This window comes from Rhineura floridana, chromosome 20 (genome assembly GCF_030035675.1).
Source record: "Rhineura floridana isolate rRhiFlo1 chromosome 20, rRhiFlo1.hap2, whole genome shotgun sequence".
In the NCBI taxonomy this organism is placed as follows: domain Eukaryota; kingdom Metazoa; phylum Chordata; class Lepidosauria; order Squamata; family Rhineuridae; genus Rhineura; species Rhineura floridana.
Genome location: NC_084499.1, coordinates 12,268,356 through 12,289,898, shown reverse-complemented (window position 1 = coordinate 12,289,898; position 21,543 = coordinate 12,268,356). Strand labels below are relative to the sequence as shown.

At 47.0% G+C, this 21,543-nt stretch overlaps 1 protein-coding gene and 1 pseudogene across 8 annotated transcripts in view; both read right to left on the bottom strand.

Annotated features, from left to right (window-relative positions):
• Nucleotides 1–542: 542 nt before the first annotated feature.
• AKNA (AT-hook transcription factor) overlaps nt 543–21,543 on the bottom strand; it is a 73,595-nt gene continuing 52,594 nt past the window's right edge. For 5 of the 8 annotated variants that reach the window (XM_061604094.1, XM_061604092.1, XM_061604099.1 and 2 more), the window contains 11 exons: nt 17,152–17,434; nt 16,652–16,758; nt 15,096–15,325; nt 14,362–14,515; nt 12,328–12,498; nt 10,857–10,996; nt 10,023–10,136; nt 9,312–9,452; nt 5,278–5,394; nt 3,123–3,300; nt 543–2,298 (listed from right to left, as the gene is read on the bottom strand). In XM_061604094.1, coding sequence (XP_061460078.1) covers nt 2,007–2,298; nt 3,123–3,300; nt 5,278–5,394; nt 9,312–9,452; nt 10,023–10,136; nt 10,857–10,996; nt 12,328–12,498; nt 14,362–14,515; nt 15,096–15,325; nt 16,652–16,758; nt 17,152–17,434 — 1,927 coding nt within the window. In that variant the 3' untranslated portion in view covers nt 543–2,006. The remainder of the gene's footprint in view (nt 2,299–3,122; nt 3,301–5,277; nt 5,395–9,311; nt 9,453–10,022; nt 10,137–10,856; nt 10,997–12,327; nt 12,499–14,361; nt 14,516–15,095; nt 15,326–16,651; nt 16,759–17,151; nt 17,435–21,543) is intronic. The other 3 variants (XM_061604097.1, XM_061604098.1, XM_061604100.1) reach the window with 3 other exon arrangements.
• On the bottom strand, nt 2,498–2,616 carry LOC133374098 (5S ribosomal RNA; annotated as a pseudogene).

Here is a 21,543-nt window from a genome sequence, read left to right as displayed (position 1 = left end):
TACATCTGGCTCAGTAGTAGCGTTTCCTTAGCGAGGGGAACTGACACTCAGGTGTGTGTGTATATATATGTATGTATGTGTATATATAGATGTGTGTGTGCGTGTGATGTCAGATGTAGGGGGTAGGTGGGTATGGTTTGGCCAAAAAGGCATTGGGGGCAACTAGGGAGAATGGGTTGGCCTAAGTAGGTCCATGGGCTGAAGCCTACCCATCACTAATGTAATATAATAATCAGCTGTGGGGCTGATGGGAGTTGTAGTTCAACATCAGGCGGGCCAGAGGCTCCCTATAGCTGGATGTCTAAAGATCAGCAATAAGGATGATCAACAAAATGTTTGCTAAACCACTTCTGTACCTGCTTGGTGCTGACCAATGCATTCTGACTTGGCAAATTGCACATGGTTTTTGGACACAATGAGCTGCTAATAGCTTCAGAAGAGTTCTTTTTTTTTATAAGAGGAATATAATGTGACAGGAAGAGACAAAAAGAATTCTGGCAAAATACGTTCTACAACCTCTTGAAGACAAAAAGGACAAAGGGTTGACACACAATGTTTGCTTCTATTTTCCGTACCGAACCACACAGCAATTGGAACCATGCATGTAAAGAAATATATATTCAGAAGAAAATGCATCGCTCTTAAAAATGACCGACTGCTGCAAATGACCCCTTTGCAAAATAAAACTCTTTCTCTCACACACACACACGGGCATCACAAGAGTCCTGAGGTAAGTGTTGCTGCAATAGATATCCAGCCCTTACGAGGATCAGCACAAAGCGTTTAGGGGCCCTCTCTGAGCTTACTGATAGTATATGACAGAGCCGTATCAGGAATCCACCGTGATGGTGCCTTATAATAGATTTACAGTGAATGAAATTAATTCATCAACCACGTGGAAGAAGCGGGCCTTCCTGTCAGAGGATCAGCATGAGAAGAGCCCTGCTGGATTAGGCCAGTGGCCCATGTTGTTCAGCATCCTGTTCTCACAGTGACCAACCAGATGCCCCAATGGGAAGCCTGCAAGTAGGACCGGCGCGCAAGAGCCCTCTCCCTGTTTGTGATTCTCAGCATCCAGTGTTCAGAGGCCTTTGACGGGGAGGGAGCACATCGCCTTGTCCTCTATGAATAGCTTTGGACCAATCCTTGCTCCCAAGAGGGGCGCGAAAATGGAACTAACTCCACAGCAGGAGCAGGCATGGTTCTTGGCAAACAAGGCATTTGTTGCTGCCTCCTTTCATATGTTCCTTTGTTTCCTTAACAATAAATGGAACAATAAATAAAGCAAAGAGGAGGAGGCAAGTACCATCTTCGCCGCCTCTGTGCGACAGGAGAGGCTTTGTGTCCTGAGGGACCAGTGAACAGCTCACTGACAAGAGGAATTAAGGGAAAAAGACGGTTGGGGTGAGGAGAGAACAGCAAAGAGGAACGGGGAAAGTGCGGGACACCCTAAACTGGAAGATCTAGCGCTGTCGTGAGGGTACACCAAGCCTCTTCCCAAAAAGAGAGACTCAAGCTACCACCAGTGTCCCATTTTTTTTTTTGTTTAAAAAAAAGTACAGTCATTGATTGTTCTTTCGTCATCCCTGTTCGATGAAAACACCACATCTTCCTCCCCGGAAGTGCTTGGAGTTTTGCTGCCCTTTGACCTCGGAAGAAGCCCTGAAGAATGGCACAGAGGCGGCTACAAGAAAGGGGAAGTGATGTCACTTCTTCCAGGGGCAGAAACAAAGGGTTACGTGCAGTAGCCCCCTTTTTGCAGTCTTTGAAGACTCCTGACCTGTGGCCTAGAGGCCCTTTTCAACTCCCATGCAGGAATCCACATGAGGGCTGTTGAGGCATCCAAGAATGTGACTCCCAAAGATGGAGGCAGCCAGCCTTCCAAAAAAGTTAAGAGGGCTCTAATTCTTCACATGTTGGGTGCCTTGGACCCATAATTATTATTATTTTGCAACTTCAGCTGAATCCAGCGAAGAGGGCCTTCACCCCTCTTGGTTCCTCTCTTTCTAAAAGAGGCAGGATCCTCGCAGACACCTCGCTTTATTCAGATCTGAAGCCAGAGACCTGCTGATCCGCTTGGTGGTGAGCTTCATATCCCTGGCGGCGCCCACGGCACGGCTCAGAGACCAGTTCAGGTCCTGCAGGCTGCTGCAGTCAAGCGCCAAAGAGCAACAGGGACCCTCTCGCGGTTGGCGCCAAGAAGTCCAGGTTTTCGGCTCTGCAGCCTGGTGCTTGCTGGTGTGGTAAGAAGGACCAGCTGGGGAGGAGGTTGATTGAGGCATGAGTGGAGAACAATAACTGGAAAGAGAGAAAAAGAGACTGAATAAAGCTCATTTCTACACTATGGGTTGAATACACCTAAGTTTTACTCGGCATTTGTTGTTATCTGCCTTCAAGTCAATTACGACTTTTGGCGACCCTATGAATCTTTTTGAAATATTCATAGGGTTTTCATGGTAAGAGGTATTCAGAGGTGGTTTACCATTGCCTTCTTCTAAGCCTAAGGCACCCGGTATTCCCAGGCGGTCTCCCATCCAAGTACTAACCAGGCCTGACCTTGCTTCGCTTCCGGGATCAGACAAGATCAGGCCTGTTCAGGGTAGTATTGCCGTAGGCAGGCCAAAGCTTAGATGGCATTAAAAGACAACAACGAGGGATTGGAAGGATCTAGTACTAGCACTCAGCTATGACAAGCCCAAGAACAGGATCCGAGCACAACAGCAACTCTCCCCACTTGGAATTCCCAGTATCTGGTATTCAGGGACAGACCGTCTCCAACAGTTGATAAAGAACAGTTGTCACAGCAAGTAGTGGTTGACGGATGGCCCCGACGGCATTGTGAAAAACATCTGCCAACCCACTGTCATGTTAGTGGCCAACTAGCTAAATGTCCACAGAGCGAGAAGGTCATCTCCAAGGATGGGGAACCTGTGGCCACTCCAAATGCAGCTGGACTACAACTCCCATCATTCCTAATCACTGACCATGTTGGCTGGGCCTGATGGGAGGTGTGGTCCATCAACATTTGGAGGGCCACTGGTTCCCCATCCTTGGTCAGCACAATAAGGGAGAAATTGTATCTCTCACAATTCTGACTCAACTTCGGGTTGAGTGGTTCTTACGTTACAGATGATGGAGGATAGGGTGCCAGGGGAATCGTGGGGACGTAGCTGATGGACGAAGCAGGGGACGGGACTACCCAATACCAGAGACCAGGCTGCTGTGGCTGATGGTGGCGGCTGACGGTCTGCTGTGCTCCAGAGCTTTGCGCTAGTGGGTTCTCTTTGCCATGGTCTATCCCTGAGGGCGAGTGAGAAAACAGGATTTAAAACTTGCCCTGGACAGAACTAGGAAGAGCTGATTATCACCTATCTATCATCTATCAAATCTACACACACACATTATATATATATATATACACACACACGCACACACACACACACACACAACACGTCCAACAGGCATACACACGACCACCTTCCTCCCAAATGTGATTCTTGAGAATGTCTGAACCTTGTAATCAAAGCCAACAGGCCATAGCCTGCTTCCGAATTGTCATCTCAGGAAAAGAGGCAGATGCTGCCCAAAATGGCTGCCCAGGACTAACCAGTGCTGGCTGGTGCCCGTTGGGATTGGTGGGGCGGAAAGCAGGGAGACCAGCAGGAGGCGGAGCCAGACCCAATGAGAGACAGAGCCGTCCCTTGATTAGCTGTAGGTAAGAAGGCAAGCAGGTGGAGGCTGGCTGAAAGCAGACTGAGGCTGGTGGCGCAGCGCCCCCCGTCGCCCTAATGGACCAGCCTCCACCACCACAAACATTCCCAGACACCAGGGCTGGCTGGGCACTGCGAGGCATACTTGGGGCAACTTTTGTGGCAGAAACACTCTGGGAGAGTCCATCCCTGACATTTGTCCTGGATGCCATTTTTATTTTTAAAAATCCCTTTAATGCGGGGGGCACTCCACTGCTTTTTCAGATTTGCCCACAATGGTCCAGAAATTGTCATTCTGGAGCATTGCAATGGGGGGGGAGGAGAGATTGCCTCCATTGTTTTGTGGCAGCTACTTCTTCCATGATCCAAAGCGATGCAACTTCCAGGGCAAAGCCAAGGTGGCACCTGGAAACCACTCACAGTACAGATTAAAAAAAAGGAAGTGAATATCATTTTTATTTTTTAAACAAATAACTGGTTTTTTTAAAGGGGGAGCGCCTAGGGCAGGCATCCTGCATACAGTGGGGCCAGCCAATGGTACTTTACCTCTGTCCGTGAAGTTGGCCCCATCAGTCATGGCTATAACATTTGCAAAAAGAAACTCACCCCCACCCCCCACATCAAGCTGTAGTCCCTGAAATAAAAATGGAGGGAGGGAGGAGAAGGGAGCTTGAGGAGTCGCCTAGAGAATTTGCAAGCATTAATGAATGACTTTGGCCCCAAATATCTGAAAGACTGCCTCCTTCCCAACAGACCTTCTCGCGAATTGAGGCTGTAGGCCGAGTGGCACCAGAATTTCAGAAAACGGTTCCCCGTAGAAATCATATAGGTACCTCCAATTTTGATAGCTTGCTGCCTGTTGAAACCTTTCTGTTTCGCCCCAACGTTTTTAGAGAACTAATTTGATTTGGTGTCAGTCTGAATTTTATGATGTTGCACATTTTTGCAATGTTTATTTCTTAAATTTGTTAGTCGCTTTTCTACACAAATATGTGCACTCCACATCCGCTTCGGAGGGGGCACACGAAGAAGGGCCTCTGATGCTGAGTGCAGGGTCCGGGTGGGTACATAATAAGGAGAGGCGGCCCTTAAGCTATCAGGGTCTTGAGCTGTAGAAGGCTTTATAGGTCAAAACCAGCAGTTTGAATTGCGCCCAGAAACTAATTGGTAGCCGGTGCAGTTGCACCAGAATTGGTATTATGTGCTCAAACTGTCTTGTCCCAGTGAGCGGTCTGGCTGCTGAATTCTGCCCTAGCTGCAGTTTCCAAACCATCTTCAAACGCAGCCCCACATATAAAGCATTGCGGGAATCTAACTGAGAGGTTACCACAGCATAAACCACAGAAGTCAGGCTATCCCTGCCCAGACAGCATCATGATGTCACAATGTGTTCAAGATTTTTACTGTTACTGATATTTTTTTATGAGTTGTTTATAAATAACTCTTTATAAATAAACTGTTCCTCATAGGATGTGATTGCCAAACACCTCATCATCCTGGCCGCGTCTGGACATGGCCCAGTTTGTCAATCTTATGTCAGTTTCTCACACCAAAAATGTCCGCTCACCATGCACAACTTTACTTTTTGGTTTCCCAGCGTCCTTGCACAGACGGCAGAGCCCTTCTGGCTTCTTTTGAGTCTTTTGCTGGGAGGGTCTGGATGAATCCCCTGGGGAGTCGCAACCTAAAAATGCAGGGCAAGGCAAATCAGTACCTCCCTGCCCCACAGACCCTGAACCCCCAAACAAAAGTACCCAGAATCAAAGACTTGGAGAGGATTAACATCTATCATTGCGTGGAAACAGATAAGAGACTGAGCGTTAAGGTATGCTTTAAGTTGGATTTCTGCACTGAACAGAGGGGTGGATACAATGTTCTTGTAGGCCCCTTCCAGCTCTGCTCTTCTGTGATTCTATGAGCTATGAATCAGTCAGAAAGTCCCGAGTTCGAATATTGCCTCAGATGCAAAACTCATTAGATGGTATTGGCCCAGCCACTCACACTCAGCACCTAACCCAGATTTGGATTTTTAGAATCTCTTTAAAACACAGATCAAGTTCTCATTTTTTTTAAAAAAAAAAATGCAGACTGGGCCCTCATTTTAGGAATGCAGCAATAAATAGGGCACCAGTTAACATTTAACCGAGGGTAATAGAGCCCTGTAGCACTTCATCCCACTTGTTGCTAAGCACCGGCATTGTAAAAACAGAAAAGTCAAAGAGAAAATTAAGACAGAGAGCCAGACGAAATACAATTTCCACCACCTGATCATTTCCACAGTTGTTTCCGTGAGCCGTGTGGTTGTGCGAGCCACATGTTAGCTAAACTCTTCTCATCAGTTACAGTGCAGAACTCCCGGTTCAGAACCGATCCTGCTCACAGAATCCGATCTCCTTGCTTCTCTGATAGAGTCCGCTGCTCACACAAGTCAGCCACTTAAACAACATTTCCTAATTCCTGGCACTGAGAATTTTGTCCTGATTCTGAGGTCTGGATTGTGTGAGATGAAAATGGAAATGGGCTGCCTTCAAGTCGATCCCGACTTATGGCGACCCGATGAATAGGGTTTTCATGGTAAGTGGTATTCAGAGGGGGTTGACCATTGCCTTCCTCTGAGGCTAGTCCTCCCCAGCTGGCTAGGGCCTGCTCAGCTGGCCACAGCTGCACAAGCCCGCCCCTTCCTTGCAACTGCCAGCTGGGGGGCAACTGGGCTCTTTGGGACTATGCAGCTTCCCTGTGGCTGCACAGGTGGCAGGGCATGTAACCCCTGAGCCACTCACTGTGGGGGTGATCTTTAGCTGGCCCTTGACACCCAGGAGACATGAGTGGGGATTTGAATTCACAGACTCTGGACTCCCAGCCAGGCTCTCCTCCCCTGGCAAGCTGTAAGTGGGGCTCCCCTTGATATCTACTCTAGAAACTGCAGCTGGTGCAGAGCGCAGCTGCCAGACTGCTCACAGGAGCAGGCTACTGACAGCATGTTACTCCTACCGAGAGAGTTGCACTAGTTGCCAATTTGCTACCGGGCCACCTTCAAGGTTCTTGTACTAAATTCACAAAGCTCTAAACAACGTGGGTCTAAAGTACCTTTAGGACCATTTGATTCCTTATACCCCACCTTGATCACTGCGATCTTCTGATGGGGCACTTCTGGTGGTTCCCCATGCTTCTGAACGTCATCTGGCCTTTATTCAGGACTGAGCCTTTAGTGTTGCAGGCCCTGCCCTGTGGAACTCCCTGCTGGTAGAGGCCTACTTTGAGATGTCTCCTGAAAACTGTGTCATTCAGACAGGCCTTTGCAATGCAACCTTTCCTTTTACCAATCAGTTTTTACTGATGTTAATTGTAATTTTGCATGCTGTATATCACCTTGCTGTATTGTTACGGAAGTGCGGTCTATAAATATTTCAATAAATAAAAATAAACAGTTAATTAGGAACTCGCATCGTTGGCCATAACTTACTGAGGCTCATGGGAATTGGGAATCCCAGTGACATTCTGGAGGGCTATCCCTTGTGTAAGTTAACTGAGATGAGAATATTGCTGGGTGATCTCCTCCCACCCCAAAGCTAGCATGGTTTGGAATTTGGTTTGGTAAACTGAGCTATTTTACAAAAGCAACACTGTAAAAAATCCCTATATATTGCGAACCCAAAGCACTGAAAACCACCATATTCTGAGCCCAAATCTGACCTCACACTCCCAATGCTGTCATCAGGCGTGCAACAGGATCTGAACATATCCCCCACCCACTGATTACAACCCCTTCCACCTCAAATCCTTTCTGTATATAAAGTTGCATGCTCTACTAATAAAGGCACAGTCCTTTCCACACGAGAAGAACACAGGGCGCCTCTGCAATTTCTTTATTTTCTGCAGAAAACAAGTGTGCCTCTGGGGAAAATGCACCTAAACTCCCTTTACAAATAATTTTCATCGCATCATAGAATAGAATAGTCGGAAGGGGCCTATAAGGCCATCGAGTCCAACCCCCTGCTTGATGCAGGAATCCTACTTAAAGCAGATAGCTTTAACATTCATCATTCACTGAAGTTCACCACTGAGTTACCTATGAGTTCCTACCTGTGAAAGCACATAGGGGCTGATTACAGGGACCATACAACTCCCCTGTTAAAAAAGCTCCACTGGCTGCCAGTTTGTTTCCAGACACAATTCAAAGTGCTGGTGTTGGCCTATAAAGCCCTATATGGCTTGGGTCCAGGCTATTTGTCAGATTGCATCCCCCTCTATGTGCCTGCCCGGACCCTGAGATCTTCAGGAGAGGCCCTTCTTTCAATACCTACATCTGCACAAGTACAACTAGTGGGAATACGAGATAGGGCCTTCTCGGTGGTGGCCCCTAGGCTTTGGAATTCCCTCCCTAGGGAGATAAGAATGACCCCTTCCCTGCAGTCCTTTCGCCGACAGTTAAAAACCACCTTATTTCAGCAAGCCTTTGATTCCGAAGGCGGCCAAGGATAGGCCCAAAAGGATGTTATATTGTTCTTGCCAGTTTATTTTTTTAATTATTCTGATTTTATGATTATGTTTTTTAATTATTAGGAACAGTTTAGTGCTATTTTAAACTAGAGTTCATTTTTTTAATTATATTTGTTTATACTTATTCATTTATGTATTATATGCTTTTATTTTTGATAGGTTTTTAATTGTATGTGTCTTTTATCTGGAAGCCGCCGTGAGTTCCAATTTGGAAAAACGGCAGGGTATAAATAAAGTTAATAAATAATAAGATAAGATAAATAGGCAGGCAACCGTTTCCCCCCCTACTGAGGACCTCATTTGCTTGGGATCATTCTGTCAGGGACCTCATACCAGCCGCCGAACCGCTCCCTTTCTGCCGTCCCACATTCCCCTCCCCCCCACTTGCCACCTGCATGAGCCAACCCCTGCAAGCTGTGAGCAATCAGCGCTGTTGGAGCAATGCTTCATCACACGGCACCTAGTCAAACTATGGAATTTGCTTCCACAAGAGGTAGCCACGGCCACCAACTTGGACGGCTTTAAAAGAGGGTTAGACAAATTCATGCCAGAAAAGGCTATCAGCGGCTACTAGCCATGAAGGCTATGTCTGCGTCCACTGTTGGGGATCGCCGGTTCCTGGGGATCACAAGTGGGGAGGAGTTGCTCTTGCACTCGGGTTCTGGTTGTGGGCTTCTCATCGATGCATCTCGTTGGCAACTGTGGCCCCGTTGGCACTCTACATTTAAAGCAGTGTTAATACCACTTTAAACAGTCACACCTTCCCCAAAGAATCCTGGGAACTGTTGTTTGTCAAGGGTGCCGAGAGTTTCTGGGAGACCCCCTATTCTCCTTGCAGAGCTACAATTCCCAGAGTGGTTTAGCAATTAATCCCTCTTCCCAGGGAATTCTGGGAACTGTTGCTCTGGGTGGGGAGCAGGGGGTCTCCTAACAACTCTCAACACCAACTACAGTTCCCAGGATCCTTTGGGGGAAGCCAGGACTGCTTAAAGCAGTATGGTACTGCTTTACACGCCTAGATGGGGCCTGTGAGAAAAGGATGTTGGACTAGATCAGCCTTTGATCTGATCCAACAGGGCTGTTCCTATGTTCTTACGATACCTTTGGAGTCTCTGGCTTCTGGCTCACTTGTGGATTCTTCTTCAAGCTGTGACTTGGCATCCTGGCATTGCGGGCAGGGGGCAGAGCCTTTGAGGGTCTTTGGTTCTTGGGATTCAGGACTGAAAACAGGGTACCGGATTCCTACAGAAATCGAAACAAAGAGAGTTGACACACACACTCACAGCATGTGGCTGGTCTCTGTGGGAACGGGATACTTGAACTAGACGGCCTTTGACCTGAACCAGCAGTCAGGCTCCTCTGATGTTCTTATGTTAGCATATGGCTTTTACTGTAATGCATTGCTCTGCATTGTAAGGTATTTTTAAACCATGCTATGATTTATATCGTAAGTTGTCAATTAACTAATAAATTTGAAATAATGATACCTGTCCACAAAACTGGTCCAAAATCCCAACCACTTTGGCTAGGATGCTTTCCCAGCGGGGACCACCATTTCCCCCCAGAAATGATGGCCACTAACCAATCAGAGGAAATTCCCCCTGAAAATGACATCCCCAAAATGTTAATAGGGAAAAAGGCAGTTTTGCCACCGCCCCATCCTCACCCACTCTGAATTTGGGCCCAATTTTTGACAGTATGGAACTTCAGCCCAGCCTTCCTAGTCTACCTGACTGCTACCTCTCTAGTTTTCCCCCAGAGAATTTGTGTTGGTAAGTGAAGAGTAGGCTCAGAGGAAAGACCTTTGCTCACCTGTGTAAGGTCCTCGGAGGATGGGCTGCTTTGGAGATTTCATTCTAGAAGCAGAGGTTTCGTGGCGCTTTCCTTTCCAGGGCTTTGGTGGAGAGTAGTCAGACTCTGAAGGGCCTGCAAACAACAGAGGAAGGCACACCAGTGCAGTTACTACATTATGTAGTCCAGGATCAAGCGCAAGGGAATCAAGCACTGTCAGTTTGGAGCAGAAGCCACTTGTGCATAGCACTGATTGGATAGTGCCTGTGACATCATAGACACCGTAAAGCTGGAAAGGGCTTAGGTTAGATTTATTCAGTTTATACATTGCTTCCCATTTTTTTAAAAAAAAAGTCAAGCAGTTTTCAATCGATGTAAAAATATAGACATAAAAATAACATAAAACATTACTAAAAATAGATTTAGGAGTATGATATGTAGTACTGCCCAAATGCCCAGGAAATGGAAAACATATTTGCCTGATGCCAAAGAGATGATAAAGCTGGTGCCAGGTGGACTTCCCTGAGAAGGATTCTGTAAAGGGGAGGGGGGCTACTACAGAGAAAGCCTGTTCTCTTGCTGCCACCCTCAGGACATCCCTCAAAAGTGGCACGCAGGGAAGGGCCTCAGATGATTATGTTAGGGTCTGGGCAGGTTCATATGGGGAAAGGAGCAGGGTCCAGGATCACTTTGCAGGACAAAAGACCCCACACCACATCTTTCTGAAAGGCATGCCTGTACGCAGCCTCAGTGTAGAAGATAGCTCTTTACCTAACCAGACTAAAAAGCGGTGTGCATCACTTTAGTCTGGTTATGCCAAGAGATGTCTTTTATACTAACACTTCTGCTACTTACTGAGATCCAGCCGGGTCCCGTCTTGTGGGAGCGATGGTTTCTTTGCCCAGCTGTCTGCCTCGATCAGAGCTGGATCCTCACAGGCAGCTGCGCTCTTCCTGGACGTTTGGCTACTGGATGAGATGGGGATGTGGTCAGACCTGGAAGTTAGGAGTGAGTGAGTGAGTGCAAGAATATGAATATATGTGCGTGTGTGCGAGAGAGAAAGAAAGAATTTAAAGGGGGGGAAGTGGTGGGCAAGAGGAAGGGGGGTCTTTCCCTCTGCAACGCCACCTCCGTTCCTTGAAAATCTGAGTCCCAAGTCCCATTTTTGCAGCAGCAGCTTACCAAGTGTTTGATTATAAACTCCCTTGGGCATCGTGTTGTATGCAAAATAACATTGTGGGATCTAAACATTCTAAACAGACAAACAATAACGTATCTTAGGACTGTTGTCACTGGGGCTCTAAGTGGGCTTCTAGCTGACATAAACCCAGTGAAATAGCAAGGAAGAAAGCTGGGCACCTGGCACTTTACATGAGCAGCCAATGGCATCGGAGAGAACAGGCTTGTTACTGTGTAGAACTCCATTGCCGGGGCTGGTGTCAGCAGTTGGCATCTTTAGGCAACACCCGGGGGCTGGGTAACGACTGTTGGAAGTGGGGCAAGAGCAACTCCTGTTTTGTTCTTTTGTTTAAGCTCCAGAAGGAAGATAGGGCTACGGTCCTCCAGATGGATAGGCTTGTTTACCTTTACCTGTGATGCTCTGACTGACTTCCTTCTGTTGCTAGACTGTTGCATCTTTAGGGAAGCTTACCTGCCCCTCCTCCTTCCACCCTTTCCACTCTATTGTCCTCTGACTGTCCGGGAGACAGGAGAGATCCCTTTGTCTCTGCTCTCTCTCCTAGTCATGCGGCTAACTCCTGCACCTGAGTGTTATGCCTCCAACTTAGCTAGTTAGTTAGAACTAGGTATGCCTTTACTATGTATTTCTATAAATAAAGTAGCTTTTCTTATTTTACTAAGTCTCAAGTCTCAGTGATGCTGATGCAGGGTAAAAGTCTGCTTTCTTAGGCAAACACACGCTGGCACACTCGCATTTCAACATCTGCTGTTACTCTGCTGCTGTTGTGTTGCTTTAAATGAAATTAAGCACACAAATGACACACAGCGCAACAAGGACCACCACTGCTCCCTGCTCCGGGCATCTGTTTGATTCCACCCTCACCCTGGCACTCCAAGCAGAACACGGCAGCTGAGTCCAGCAGCTGTTTTCATTTTCCACATCCCCTAGAGAGATGCTACGTCAGGGGCATTGTGGGAAACTCCTTACATGAGCTCCTGCTTCTCTGCCGTACCTGCCCTGTGCTACTTACTCAGGACGCTGCCGCCAGCACTGCCCTCAGGGGCCACGGGGAGAAAAGAGGGCCCACTAGAGGGGAGTTTGCCCAGGCCCACCTCAAAACTGGAACTGGACCTGCCCAACACTTACCCCTTCGGACTGGCACTTGTGGAGAAGCTGGCACTGCCTTGGCATGGCACCCGGAGCGTAGAAGTGCATGGGGAAGATGCCCGGTTTGGGTCACCGTGTGGCTGGTGGAGGGTCTCCTCCAGACTCTGGCGCAGCCAAGAGACTTCCTTCTGCAAAGCCGCGATGGCCTGGCTAGGATTGGGACAGAAACCCCCCACAGGATCAATTAAAATCAGGACTGACCGTGACTACAGGTATTCTTACCAGGTAGTATTAAGTGTGCTGTTATAATCCGAGGCCAGAAATCCTAACTGTGCACACGAGGGGGTGGGATGGGATGGGGGGAATCTACAGTCTGCATGAATGATCTGAACCAAACGTGTATATGTCCTCTCCTGCGCAAAACAGTTGTGTTTTTAGAAGCTGTTTAGAATAATTTAGTCTGATGGTGCGATCCTGCATATGAATGTTAGGGAACCTCCAGCCCAGGGGTCAAATGTGGCCCTCCAGGCCTTTCTGTCTGGCCCTTAGAACTCTCCTGAGACCACATCCCTCAATGGCCCTGCTCTGCCTTCCTCAGTGGTTGTTCTTTTTTTGGCCTAGCTGGAATGTGTCCTTTAATTCAAATAATCCCTGAGTGCATGTTAGAAACTAGCCTACCATACAAAGGTGAAATTCACATTTGTTGCTCTGCCTGCTTTTGCCTCTGGCTCTGCCCACCACAGGCATGTGGCCCTAGGAAAGTTGCCCAGAAGAGAATGTGGCCCTCAGTTTCCTCCCCCTTGCTATGCATGCCTACTCAGAAGTTCCTCTCACTGAGTTCAATGGGGCTTACTCCTAGGCAAGTGGATACCACTGGAAATCTTGTTAACCTCACATACACACCCTAGCACTTGTGATTTCCAACAGGCACAGTCCTCCCAAATATTTCTTTTCAGTCATAAGGACTAGAATTGTGACTTTTAAAAAGACAGCTGAGATTCTCTGCAAGCCGGATTCCATGCTCATGCCATATTCTGTGTTTTTAAAAATGTACTCCCGTGAAATGAAATGAACAATGAAATAATGAAAAATGTCTGATAGCTGAAAACAAAATTACTAACTGGTAATCAAACTGAAATAAGTTTTCAGGGCTAAATCAAAATATCCAGGCTGGGGCAGACCAACCAGCTCAAGGAAGACTCCTAACACGACTTCACCCTTCTTGGTGAGGCCCCTTTATTTATGGTTCTCATAAATTAAATACAACACGCAGCTGGATTGCTGATGGAAGGTTCTTCCTGCTGGAGTTAACTCTCAAGACCGCTGGGAAGTTCCTTGGCTGACAGTTCAATGGAAGCTTGCCAGAGCGCAAACCCTTAACAAAGGGTTAAATTGCTGCCTTTTGGAGTTAATCTGCCGTGGAGGGAAGATCCATAGTTGAGTGACAGAGCTACAGCTCTGCATGCAAGAAAGACTGCGGCTCCGTTCCAGGCGTCTCCAGACAGGGCTGAGAGAAACTCTAACTTGAAACCCTGTAGATGTGCTACCAGTCAGGGCAGGGGTGAGGAAGCTTCTTCAGCCCACGGGCCACGTTCCCTTGTAGGCAACCTTCCGAGGGCCACATACTAGTGGCGGGCAGGGCCAGAGGCAAAAGCAGGCAGAGCAATGAATGCTGGTTTTAACTTTGCACAGTAGGCTTGCTTCTACACAGGCACCCTGCTCTATTCTCCCATTGGCTTTCATCAGAGCTCCTGGACACATTCCAGCCAATCAAAAACACTCCAGGAAGACGCAAAGCAGGGCTGGTGAAAGGTGCAACCTAGGGAGTGTACCAAGGGCCAGAGAGAGAAGCCTGGGGGGCCCCATTTGGCCCCCGGACCCGAGGCTCCCCATTCCTGGTCTATCATGTTCCTTAAACCCACCCACCCCCCATTTCCAAAGGGGAAACTTCGTTGTCGTTATGTGCCTTCAAGTTGACTTATGGCGACCCTATGAATCGGTGACTTCCAAGAGCATCTGTCATGAGCCACCCTGTTCAGATCTTGTAAGTTCAGGTCTGAAGGGGAAACTTACTCTCGTTCCAAGCGGGAGTCCAGAAGGCTGTGGCGGTGAGTCCGGACTGGAGAGAGCGAATCGGCAGAGGAAACAGGAGACTGCCTCGCTTGATCGGGAGGGGTATCGTAAGGGTCGAGTCCACCAGGCACCTCAGCCTCAGAGTCGGTGAGAGCTGGCGAGAAGGAAAGCCCCACTGAATGTTTCCAGATACAAAGCCGCCTTATGCAGAGTCAGACCACTGATCCATCTAGCTCAGTACTGCTGCACGGACTGGCAGCAATTCTCCAGGGTTTCAAGCAGGGTCCTCTCCCAGCCGCCCCCCAGAGATGCTGGGGATTGAAGCTGGGATGTTCTGCACGTAAGGCAGATGTTCTGCTACTGAGTGACGGCCCTTTCGCCTTTTAAAGCCCTCCCCGCGTGACTTAAAGAGGTGATTCACAGCCACACCCATACTACACTGTGTCCCTTCCTATTCAATGTACTGCATCTCACAGAGTGTCAAGTGGTGCAAAAGGTCCATGATTCGGGAGCGTTGTCTGATCTGTGCAAGCCATTGCATGGAACTAGCTCTCATTGAGGCGGTGCAGCCCAGACAGACGGAATGTGTGTGAGGGTGGGGGAAATGGAGGCTCATGGGAATGAGCGTTTGGGGTGCTGAAGTTGGAAAAGTGAAGCCCGTCATTTGGGACAGGTAACATTAAACTGGCCTTCCTTCCCACTTACTCAAAGCAATTAAGCACTTCTCAACTCACTGCCATCTGTGCCCGGATCCATCTCGCTGGTAATGCTGTTTGTCCACCTGGGAGGGGAGTGAAGCTGGAATGGGGTTCCTTTGGACAGGCTGCACCTCTGCACACCGTCTTCTGGTGGTGTGTGCCTGGACGACGTGTTCATCCTCAACATTTCCATTGCAACAGGCACTTTCTTTGGAGATGTTGGTTGGAAGGCTACTCCAACAGGTTTTCCCAGCATGCCACGGGACCTGTACATAAAAAAGGAAAACAGGAAGCCATTTTATACTGAATCAGACCACTGGTCCATCTAGCTCAGTATTGCTGACACTGACTGGCAGCAGCTCTCTCTAGAGCTTTGAGTAGGAGACTTTTCCAGCTTCACCTGGAGATCCTGGGGACCGAACATGGGATTGCATGTAAAGCAGATTAATTTCATATTATTATCACCTTCCTCCTCCTCCTCATCAATAACAATAAATTAAATTTATATCCCACCCCTCCTCCCAGTAGGAGCCCAGGGCGGCAAACAAAAACACTAAAAACACTATAAAACATAAAAACAGACATTAAAATATATTACAACAAAACATGTTTTGTGTTAATATGTTTTTAAAGATGTTTTTAATATGTCTTTAAAAACATCTTAAAAAGCAATTCCAACACAGAGGCAGACTGGGATAAGGTCTCTACTTAAAAGGCTTGTTGAAAGAGGAATCACAAAATGTTAGATGTTTCAATGATTGTAAAGATATGCATAACTGCCCTGAGCTCCTATGGGAGGAAGGATGAGATAGAAGTACAAATGGTGATAATGTTAACAACAACAGCAATAATAATAATGAGGATGCAGGGCTGGGGAGCCCGTGGTCTTGCAGATGTGGTCAGACTTCAACTCCCATCAGCCCCAGCCAGCATGGTCAATGATCAGGGATGTCAGGAGCTGGAGTCCAACAACATCTGCAAGGCCACAGGTTCCTCCATCTCTGCTGTGTATATTTACTCAAGAAGCAAGTCCCACTGAGTTTAACTGCCCTTACTGCTAAATGAGTACAGAATTACAGCAAGATTCTTCAGTAAGCCACACTTAAAGGTCATGCCAGGGATCTGTGGTCATGTCCCCCAAATACAATTTATTTTTTTTAAATCAAAGCTTGCACCAATTTGTCATTTTCTTGCTCCAGGTCTTTCCTCGCCCCCCAGTACTGATGCATGCCAGCCCAACACCTGGTTTTATCCGCTTTGGTCTTCAGATACCTTCCATGCTTTTAAAAGCTTGTAAATGTTCGACATGTTCTAAAATGGCTTTTCGTGGTTTTTAAATACGTTTTCATTTCGTTTTAAAGAGTGTTGCTGTTTGATGCATGCCGCCCTGGCCTCCTTTGGGAAGAAGGAAGGGCGGGATGGGAATTTAAACTAGGATCATCTTCCCCCCGTTCAGTCACATCTCAAAAGGAGGACCCAAAGAGTTAATGCAGCAGCTCATAGGAAAAGATAGATGGAAAGGGAAAAAAGAAAGAATAATAAGGAAGGAAGGAGAGAAAGAAAGACAGAAATAGGGAGGGGACAGTCCATACCTGAGCTGGGTTGAACGGTGCTTTGGCGTCTGTGCCAAAGGGGACACCCTGCTGGCTTCTGACCCCACAAATCCACTGTCCGTCTCTGGGGACACAAGCCGTGGATCCTGCAACAGAGGAGAAAAGGAGGTTGACCAAATAGAGGGTGGGGACCCTCTGGCTCGGGGGCCAAATGTGTCCCTCCAAGCCTCTCCGTCTGGCCCTTGGGACTCTTCTCAGACCACACCCACCCCTGGCCTGGCTTTGCACCCTCCTGGAGTGGGAGGCGACCTCGAATTCTGGCAATGCCTCTCGCTTAGTCGGTATAGAGGCTAGGGAGGGTATGTAGAAACTAGCCTACAATAGAAAGGTTGCTCTACCTACTTTTGCCTCTGGCCCCACCCACCACTGACATGTGACCCCTTAGAAGGTTGCCCAGGAGGGAAGGCAGCCCTCGAGGTGTGAAAAGTTCCCCCACCCCTGCTGTAATGAGATGGCCACTCAGGCCAATCAATGCTTACCTCGGGCAATATTGTTTCGTTCTTCCACAAGGACTTCCGGGCCACGTGTTCGGGAACAGCGCTGCCTGTCACACCGGCCATGCTGCTCTGTGGCGAGAGGTGCTCTTGCGGCCTCCTAGACAAGGATGCTTTGCGAACAGCAGCAGAGGGCTTGTTTTTCTCTGCTGATTCCTGAGGGACTGCCTCGAGTTCTTCCGGGGCAGATGGTGAGCGGCTGATCCGTTGAGATAGCTCCAGGGGCTTTCCTGAAAACAGCTCAGGAGGTTCCTTTCGTTGAGGCTCCCTGATAGAAATGGGAGATCAGAGAGATAGAGACTCTTCAGAACCTTATGGACCAGAATGACCTATTCCAGTTATATTCTGGTTTGGCAGCTTCCGAACAAAGCCGTCGGGTCAAAGAGGTAGGCCAGTGTGGTGTAGTGGTTAAGGTGTTGGACTAGGACCTGGGAGACCAGGGTTCGAATCCCCACATAGCCATGAAACTCACTGGGTGACCTTGGGTCAGTCACTGCCTCTCAGCCTCATGAAAACCCTATTCTTAGAGTTGCCATAAGTCAGAATTGACTTGAAGGCAGTACATTTAGATATACTTTAAAGAAAACATAGGTGGCTTCTGGGAAACATTCACCCACAAGGGCTAAGCTGTCAACAGTCTCTCGCGTGCTGGGCAACCCCCGATTTCTGGGGTAATTTGCTCAGCAGGTTTGAGAAGACATCAGCTGATGTCACAACAGGTTAATGGTTGCTGGAATGTCCAATATAAAGATATTCAAGATGGTAGCTGTTGTCCAGGGTGGGGAACCTGCAACCTGCCTGGGGGCATTGCCAGACCACCAGTTTATTGAGCATTCATCCGGATTTGCATGCAGGGAGATTAGATGACGTTGGCTATTTAACAAGTACTTCTTATTTGTTTGCAAAGAGGTTAGATGATGTTGCATCAAAGCAAATGTTATCCGACACTTTCTCATTACTTTCCTTAGTTGCAAAAAGTCTGATTTTGGGGGGAAGCGGGTTTGTTGCACAAGACCTCTCAATCAGCTGTAACTGCACAACCCGAATTTGCCGGAATGTGATTGAATCCCACCTGAAAATACCGACAATCTGGAAGAGTCTCTACTTTAATGCAAGGGAGAAGAGGTGAAAGGGGGTGGCAGAGAGAAAAGAAGGTTCCCTGCCCACTTCACCTACTTTTGCCTCAACCCCCCCAGCTTTGACCCCCACCCACCGCCACCTTGCAGCCCCCAGAGATTACCGCTGAGGGAATGCAGCACTTGAAAAAAGGGGGAAAAAAGATTCCCACCCTTAAATTAGCCTCTCCTAACCTTTGGGTCCCCAGGTGTTGCTGACTACAATTCCCATCATCCCCAGCCAGCATGGCCAATGGACAGGAATTATGGGAACTGTAATAAGTTTTTTTTAATAACGTTTATAACCCTTTTCTAAAGTTCTTTTTTAAAAATGTTTTTAACGCTGTTTTGTTTTAATGTATTTTAAGACCTGTTTTTATGATGTTTTAAAATGTTTTTAGTGTTTTGTTTGCTGTCCTGGGCTCCTGGCTGGGAGGAAGGGTGGGATACAAATTAAATGATAAATAAATAAATAATAAAATAGTCCACCAGCATCTGGGAACCCAACGGTTGGGAAAGGCTGCCGGGTTTAAATGGCATTAGGAGCTCTGCCAGCATGTGTGTGTGTGTGTGTATATATATATATAAAATTTAATAAATCTAGCCAAAACGCTCCAGGCTCAATATGCAGTCCAGCTCATTAATCTGGGGCCTTCCACTGCAAATCTCTCTTTCCAGCCTTCCCCTAGGATCCCTCACTGCAGCTCCGTGTCTCTGCTTACTTTTACCACATTTGAGAGGAGCACAGTTGCTATGTAATTTCATGAAAATACTTTGGGGTCAATAATAATAATAATAATAATAATAATATTCCATGCTACTCCTAGACAGACTAGACCTACTGAGGTTAATGGATATGATTAACTTAGTTTCATTAATTTCAATGGGTCTACTCGGAGTAGATTTAGTGGCATCTAACCCAATAACTTAATAAAAAATTGATTTGTATCCGTCCACATTTTACTCAGAGTAGACCCACTGAAATTAATGGATCTAAGTGAGACATGTCCATTATTTTCAATGGGTATACTCTGAGCAGGACTAGCATTGAATACAATTCATTAATATTATTGTCATTTCCCCAAATTGTTTTTATGAGATTGCATATAAAAAAAGGTTCCAAAACAAAATTCACCCAGTCACAAAGTATATAGAAGAGAGACTATACAGAAAGCAAGTAAATAAAATATGTTGATTCGCCCCTATAAAGTTCTGAAATAAGAGATACAAAAGCTTGTATCCAGCTAAGCTCTACTCAGAGCAGAGCCATTGAAATGAAGGCACCTAGGTTAGTTATGGCCATTATTTTCAATGGGTCTGCTCTGAGAAGGACATTGGATGCAACTTCCAAAGAGACATAAAACAAGATCAGCGACTAAAAAAAAGAGAGTATTACAGTCAAACTATTCCTAAGAAAGCATATGGCTGAATTACTTAGGGTCCCTTGTCATTCCAGTACTGGATAAACGGGCCCCATTTCTGTACAAACAGGTCATTCTGTCTCCTACCTCACCCCCGAGATCATAATATTAATAATCCCAAATCCTTAAGAGCCGATCTTCAACAGAAGGTAGATTAACCTCCCCCACCCCCATGTAGAAGTTATAGATATTGCGTTGTCGATGATAATATTTTTAGCCTGCCCAGGCATCCGGTAAGAGCCTTCTAAAAAGCAAGAGGTCCATCTCTGCTACAAGGACTTTGCTAACACCCCCCCCCCCCAAAAAAAGAGGTTGTTCCTGTCAAACCTCACACACCCAAGGACTGAGGAGGCCTTTCGTTCCCAGCCTCTGAAAAATCGGAGCAGGGTTGTCGAACCACAAAGGGGTTTTTCCGTGGGTTTATAGAAGCGGCAGTGGGTTTTACATAAGCGAGGCAGGATGGGTGGGAGGGAGCTATGAGCCTGAGCCACTCACCGTGCGGAAAACCAATGAGCCTCGGGCCTCCTGTAAATATGCAATGAAAGGGGGGGGAAAGGAAGATTTTGGTACACAGCCCCCTCCCTCCACTCCTTCAGATTCCAGGCTTAGCATTTACTTCCTTCCTGTCAAATTCCTCCTTTTCTTCAGTCTCCCTGTTCTTCCTCGGCCCTGCCAACTCAGCCCTACCAAGCAGCATGCAAGCAACAGCCAAAAATAAAATAAGGTCAAATAAAAGTTCCTTTGTCCAACTCTGGGAAAGAAAACAAAGAGGAAGAAAAAAGCAAAGGCATCTTTGTAAAAGAAAAAAAAAAAGGCAAGCCCCTGCTTCTAAGTTTAGTCACATCCCAGAACACCCACAGGCATCAAGGCGGCCAGTAAAAGGGCTCCCACCAATATTTGCAAGACAGTGTGGCACAGTGGTTAGATCAGACACAGCCAATCTGGTGCCCTCCCAATGTTTGTTTATATTATTGTGATTGTGATTATTATTCAATAATATGGCAAACACCTAAATGATAAAACAATGAAAGTGTCTACAAACAATTCCAATACAGACACAGTCTGGGAAAGATCTCTACTGTACTTCAAATTTGCACTTTCTGAAACCATACGAGAGCCGAAACGCAGCCATCCGTTGAAAGTTGCACTTATCCAAATTTTGCAATGCAGTGCTTCAACCAACCGATATTTCAAAAAATACATATTTTCAGGGAAAGCGTGTATAAAAATGAATATATTTGTGCACATAACCTACAAAATTGCATCAGATGAGGAGAAACAACTGGCAAAAATGTGTACGCTACTCAAAGGTGCATACAAAAATGTGTTTATTAGGAGAAATTTTCACTAAAAAGCCAGACAATTTTCAGGAGGATTTAAAAAACCCACACAAATTACTGCAGAATGTGAGCTGAATTTAAGACTGGAAAAATGAGAAACTGAGAGAATCAAAATTGTCAGATCTTTCCAGCCGTAGTCTACAGCAGGCACCAAAGAGTGTTATTAAACGAGAGACAGGGAAATTCAAAGAGCAGATGCCACAACACTAAAGGCCCAATTCCTATATTACACAGAAAAAAAACTCCTGCAAATTCCATCTTATCCTTTCTGCACAATACAGGAACCAGGCCTTTGGCATTCGTCACCTACCCTTTGGAATTCCCTCCGGTTAAGTATTTGATGGTATCTGCAGGAGGCTGTCATCTGCAGAGTACAGTGATCGACTGGGTATATGAGGGGTGAGACGTTCTATCAGGGATGAAATGCGTTGTGGGACTCCAACTCCCAGCAGCTTCAGCCAGCAGCACGGCCAATGCCCAGGGAAGATGGGCGCTGTAGTC